Below are 6055 nucleotides of genomic sequence, written 5' to 3'. Positions count from 1 at the left end.
CCATCCCTTGAACAAGCATATTGACAGAGCCAGGACCTATCCTATAGTCTGACAACAACACATACCATAGGTGTATCAAATATATAATACCTGTCTTCATCAAAAGGTTCAGTCCTCCGCCGCACACGAAATCCCAAAGTTACCCATTTTGTGTTCAATGCAGGTACCACGTTGGTACTTAGAAATTGGTTATTGAAATAGAGCCAACAAGTTCAGCTAAGCAACAACATCCGGTTAAATGACTTCGGCATTCCATACTCCATCCACAGTTGAGAACACTGCAGTAAATTCATGGGCTTGTAAGCCCAAAAGACAATTTATTTCAAATACACTCTTCTGTACACCACTAATTTTCAAAAAGACCAGACCGCACGTGCAAGGATTGCCTCTCAGCTCATCATTCTTTGGCTTAGAATATTCAGCATTTCTAAGATGAAATCAAAAGGGAGACTCTTGCCGCTTTGAGAAAACAACAAACAAATCCTCATTTCTTATGGACACCTGCTCTAAAACTCATTACAGCCTGCAATGATTCAAGTCCGTAACTCCCTTCATATAACCAAGACTAGTTCAGGAACCGCCGCATTAGATGCTGCAACAGCTTCCAAGCGCTTCCAAATCGCATCTCTCTTCTCTTCTTTAGCTTTTGCCTCAGCTTCCTCTTCATTGAAAGTGTTTTGGCACTCCTGAAATAGCTCCATATCCCAATCCTGGAACATCTTTCTTACATTCATCGTTAGGCTATGCACAGCCAGATTCCAATGACTCCTGGCATTTTTCTCCAGAGCACTGAAAATCAAAGGCAGAATCACTTGCCGATTCTGAGCGACCAAACCACCAATGTGGTCATTGTTCCATAGTAAGAGTGCCCGCTCAGCCACCTGCATAAATGACGGTCACAGCCAATCAGCCTTGTCTCAAAAAACAGCACCACTAGGACATAAATCCAAACATCCGATTACAACATTATGTTCTCCAATGTAAAGTGAACGACTTTGCCAGAACACATAAGCTATGGCAATTAATCAGCACAATACTAAACCAAGTGTTAGAAATAGAGGCCTAAAGGCTTGAACCTCTAACACAATGGATACATCTAGGAAACTCTTTCCAAACACTTAAAGGTGCATTCACAAGCTGAAACCTCAAAAAGAAAAAATACAGCAGGGAGGGCGAGAGAGAGAGAGAGAGGGAGAGACGGACAGACATAGAAGAGAGAGAGAGAGAGAGAGAGAGAGAGAGAGAGAGAGAGAGTTCAGGCGTTATTCATCCACAAGTGCTCACAAGAGAGCGAAAAATTTCAGCAAAAGATGCTGGGTTAAAACAGCTGTCAGGGATGATTGCAATGCTGAGACCTAAGAGAAAGCTGACTGCTCAACACAGTCCTCAGAACACGCCCCGCCTCGTGGAGGGCTTCAATGTGGCTGTTTGAGTGTGCCAAGACCCTCCCATTATATAGGGGAGGAGGGGCTAGAATTGTTGGAGATAAGTGCACACTAAGTGTACTATTTCCTAGTCTACAATAGTCTAAGTCTAAGTCTAAGTCTAAGTCTAAGTCTAGTCTTTATGTCTTGAGTATGTGCCATGTGGCACTTCTACAATTATCCCATAAGCACTCTTGCTTTATGTCTTGTACTTTGGCCCATATATTCAATGGGTCACATCATTGTAAACAATCAGTCTAGCTTGTGTCTTGTCTACACTCTTCTCAAGGTATTTCTTATCTTTCAGTCTTGTCATCTCATTTCTAGTTTCTAGTTCCAGTTCTTTCTTCCATATTCCATCATGGTATCAGAGCATGTAGATCCCCTCTCCTCTCCTCTCACTCTGCTGCAGCCATAGCTTCATCTTCTCCTTTCAGTTTACCTCTCCCTCCGGCATCTCTCTCTTCAGCCTCTCGTGGCACCTCTACCTCTGCACCGCCCTCTTCTACGCTTCTGCTGGCCGCCTCTTCTCCGAGATCTGTCCTCTTTCTGCCCCGCCATTGCGCTCCAGATCTGCGCGACTCTGCTGCGTGTACGCCTGCTCCACCTGCTCCAAATCTCTGCGCCAGATCTGCGCTTCAGATCTGTGCAGCTCAGCCACAGATCTGAGCGCCAGATCTGCTGTCACGCCAGATCTGCGCAGCACTCTGCTGTCACGACAGATCCAGCACCCGTTCCTGCTATCCGTACAACTCTGCGCCATCATCCGTACGTCGGGCAGATCCGTACAGTTCTGTGCCGTCGTCCGTACTCTGCACGACATCCGTACGTCGGCCGTACTCCGTACTCTGCTCGCTGTCCGTACAGTCCGTACGACTGTACGGAATCCGTACCTGCACAAGTTGACGACTTCTCCAGCTCCATCTTCACGGAGATATGCATCCTTTTTACACTTCTACTTCTGCCCGGGATTAAGGTACTGAGCTTTTGCCTCTTTCAATTTGCTGAACAGTCTCTCCTTTTTTGCTGGTTCCTCCTGCTTCAATGGGCTGTCATATGCTATGGCCCTGACAAAGTGGTGAGAGAACCGGCTTCTGGGATCTCTTCCTCTCATTTATTTCTGCAAAATTGTAAGGGAATAGACACTGCCCTTGCATCCTAGCAAGAGGTAAGACCTTCCCACATGGCATCTTCCTCTCATTCTCTCATATCTATCGACAAATTCAATGGGTCCAACTTTCATACTTGGCAGATCAAAATCAAGTGCCATCTTATGAAAGAAGGCCTTTGGGACATTGTTCACCGTGATGCTCCCGAAGGTCCATCTGAGCAAGTTGTCGCTGCCAAGAACGACAAAGCCTATGCTATCATATTGCTCGCCCTTGGAGATGATTACATTCATCACATCTCCAACATACAGTCTGCTCCTCAAGCATGGATCACTTTGGATACTCTTTTTGGAGCCCGATCTAAAAACTCTAAGATTGCACTTATGATCTCATTCTTTGATCTACATATGCAGGAAGGAGCTACTATAGCCTCTCATGTCAATTATCTTCGCAGTCTTATGGTTCAGCTTGCGTCAGTCAAGTCTCCCATCTCCGAAGATATTGCTATTGATGTGCTTCTCAAAAGCTTACCTGACTCCTATGCTACTCTTGTCACTACCTTCAAGTATCATAATAATCCTTCTCTTGAGGGTATCATCAATGCTCTCCAAGAGGAAGAAAGAACTCAACAACGAAAGGTAACTGACACTGCATTTTTAGCAAAGAAAGGAAGTTCTAAGGTAAGAAAGCCTTGCACCCATTGTGGCAAAACTAATCATGTGGAGAAGGACTGTTTCAAGGCTCATCCATGCACCATTTGTGGCCGTGATAATCACCGAGAGAGGGACTGCTACTCCAAAACCTCTACATCAGCTCCTGCATCTACCAATGTTGCTACAACATCTCCATCAGCTGATCCTGCGGTTCCTTCCTCACATGATGAGAAATGGGCTTTCTGATTACTTCTATGACTTGTCTACCACCTTGACCACCGATGATGTAGGTCAAGGGGCTCTAGTGTCTTGGTCTTTCTATTTGACTACAGTCAGTCTTCTGTCTATCTAGTCTTGTCTGTCTGTCTATCAATCTGACTGTGTTTTAGATCCATCTTGTCCCTACCCTTGTGGACCCATATGAGGATATCACTTGAGGAGGGGTGTCTCAGGATCTTTTGTCTGTCATGTCTTCTATCTTGTCTCTCAGTCTATCAGTCTTTATGTCTGTCTTCTAGTCTTGTCTTTCTGTCTTGCTCCTAGTGTCCACTTAAGGAGGGTGTTGGAGATAAGTGCACACTAAGTGTACTATTTCCTAGTCTACAATAGTCTAAGTCTAAGTCTAAGTCTAAGTCTAAATCTCTTTCTAGAGACCAGCTGCAGCACCTCATTTGACTTATGGGTAGTGGCCCATGGTTGAGTCATTGAGAGGGTGTGTTCAAAAGGCCACTGACCCACATGAGAGCCCCATATGAGGACAATGACCTGGTTCAGGCTGGTGTGCAGTGTTTGGACGTGTTCCAAAGACAAGCCTTATTTGAGCTAAACCAAAAAGAGAGGATCTTGCTGCTGCCCATCTTAATCAAATGAAAAGTCTAACCACCCAACTATCGGGTGTGAAGATGAATATGGATGAAGATCCATGTATGGCAGTGCTGTCCAATAGTCTACCTTAGAAAGGTTATGGAAACATTATTACTACATCGACTAATCTTCCTTCACCAAATCTAATCAACATCATAGGATCTCTTATGGAAGAAAAGAACAAGATTAAGCAACGACAAGGTTATCACTATAATCCTGATGAAGCTTAATTCACCAAGAGGACATTTAGAGGATCTACATCGAAGTCTACCTCATGAAGTGTCGCTTTTGTGGAAAACTAGGCCACTACTACGAGAAGGAGTGCTACACCAAGAAAAGACTTAATTCACCAAGAGGACATTTAGAGGATCTATCGAATTCTTCTTTTACTATATCTCAAGATTCGTAGGAGACAAGAAATTTCGATAGAGAGACAATGAATCTCGTGAAATTTTCATTCTTCACTCTTTGTTTTTTATGTTGATCCTTGATAATTTTTAGTACATATATTATTGTCCAATGTGAGTGCCAACTTCATACAAAGAGCAATATCAACGTGTATATATAAAGAAGAATGTATGTTGTCAGAGAATGACTAAGCTGAAGGATCCTAATTTGAGGCTAGTACCCCAAAAGGCAAATACAAACAGATGCGCGCTTGACCACTGGGCTATCACATAAAACAACCTCGTGCTGACTGTTAATGAGTTCGTACCTTTGCAGCTGGCTGACCTGCTGTGGAATGGCACACAATTCCATACCTCGTGCAAGTTAAATAGTCTTCAAATCTTACCATGATGTCAACTTAGCATCAGACATAACTGGACACGATACTAACATGAAAAACAGGACCCAGCAAAAAGACAGCACAAGGGTTCTTTCTGTCAAAAGTTGCTACAACTGCAAATTATCACCGAATAAATAAGGTGGGAGGAAAGAGTTCTCCATGAGATGTCTGGTGGGTGTAAGTGCCTCACACAGCAAAGCCGGCTCTCAAAACAAATATTATCACACAATCATCGTTATCTCAAGTACGCTATTGGAGATTTAGCCTTATTCATAAAGTGGATGACTGTAACTTAAACCCTCGTTTGACAATGTAAGGGAACCTGAATAGATTGATATATGGGTGCTAACCGCGTCACAATGTTACAAACTCCTAACAAAGTGCAAACCACACCTCCTCAAAACAAGCACATGATGACAGCCAAGCCACCCAATGGGTACGAATAGTACTAACACAGGCAATGTGACTCTGAGCAGAATGAACTAACCTGAAAATGGGAGCTATTGAGACTCCGACCAATTTGCCTGAACAATGGAATCATGCAACGTATGAATTCTGTTGGCTGAGTGGCTTCCAAGACTTCCTCTAGCTCTCCAAGCAACAAGACTTCTTTCTGGGTGTTGGTCACCGGCCAATACTTAAGCAATCCTCTGATGACAGTGTCTGCGAGCTTAAAATCCTTCTCAACAAATTGAGTTACACAGTACGACAGCTGCTGGTGGTACATCGCAACACACTTAGGCTTGTGGAGGGGCATCAAAGCACGGACCAGAAACAGCTTATGCTCTTCCTTCAGAGGAAGGGCAAACCCATTGATAATGCTTCCCAGAATTTCCAAAAGTTCAGCAATGCCATTGTGCTTCTCAGTTTCGAATATAAAACGGTAGAATATGTTGTTGATGGCTTTGCGAATGAAAGGGCGATGCACCATGAACTTTCCATAGATACGGTGCAAAATGGTCTTCAGGTACTCCCTCTCCCTTGGATCCTCCGTATCAAAGAGGTCCAGCAACCGAAGTACAAAAGAGTGATCAATGTACCTCTTCGCTACTTTTGCATCGGTTTCTTGAGAGACTAAATAGCGCAAGAGAAAGTCGTACACTAGTTGTAAGTGCTGCCACGATGGATCCATGGTAGGCTCTTCCTCTTCTAGATCAAATGTATCAGACCCCGAGGCATCGTTCGACAGGGGCAACGGTCTGAACAAATTGGTGGATA

At 44.0% G+C, this 6055-nt stretch overlaps 1 protein-coding gene across 1 annotated transcript in view; it reads right to left on the bottom strand.

The window, feature by feature from the left end:
- Window positions 1–284: 284 nt before the first annotated feature.
- LOC147886007 (serine/threonine protein phosphatase 2A 57 kDa regulatory subunit B' beta isoform-like) overlaps window positions 285–6055 on the bottom strand; it is a 6562-nt gene continuing 791 nt past the window's right edge. Inside the window, exons 1-2 of the mRNA XM_087396058.1 lie at window positions 5325–6055; window positions 285–881 (exon numbers count right to left, since the gene is read on the bottom strand). The exon at window positions 5325–6055 is cut by the window's right edge and continues 791 nt beyond it. Coding sequence (XP_087252184.1) covers window positions 552–881; window positions 5325–6055 — 1061 coding nt within the window. The 3' untranslated portion in view covers window positions 285–551. The remainder of the gene's footprint in view (window positions 882–5324) is intronic.

Source organism: Dipteris shenzhenensis, chromosome 25 (genome assembly GCF_047967505.1).
Source record: "Dipteris shenzhenensis isolate YYH24624 ecotype China chromosome 25, Dip_SZ_1.0, whole genome shotgun sequence".
NCBI classification, from domain to species: Eukaryota; Viridiplantae; Streptophyta; class Polypodiopsida; order Gleicheniales; family Dipteridaceae; genus Dipteris; species Dipteris shenzhenensis.
This window is presented reverse-complemented; position numbering and strand designations above follow the sequence as displayed.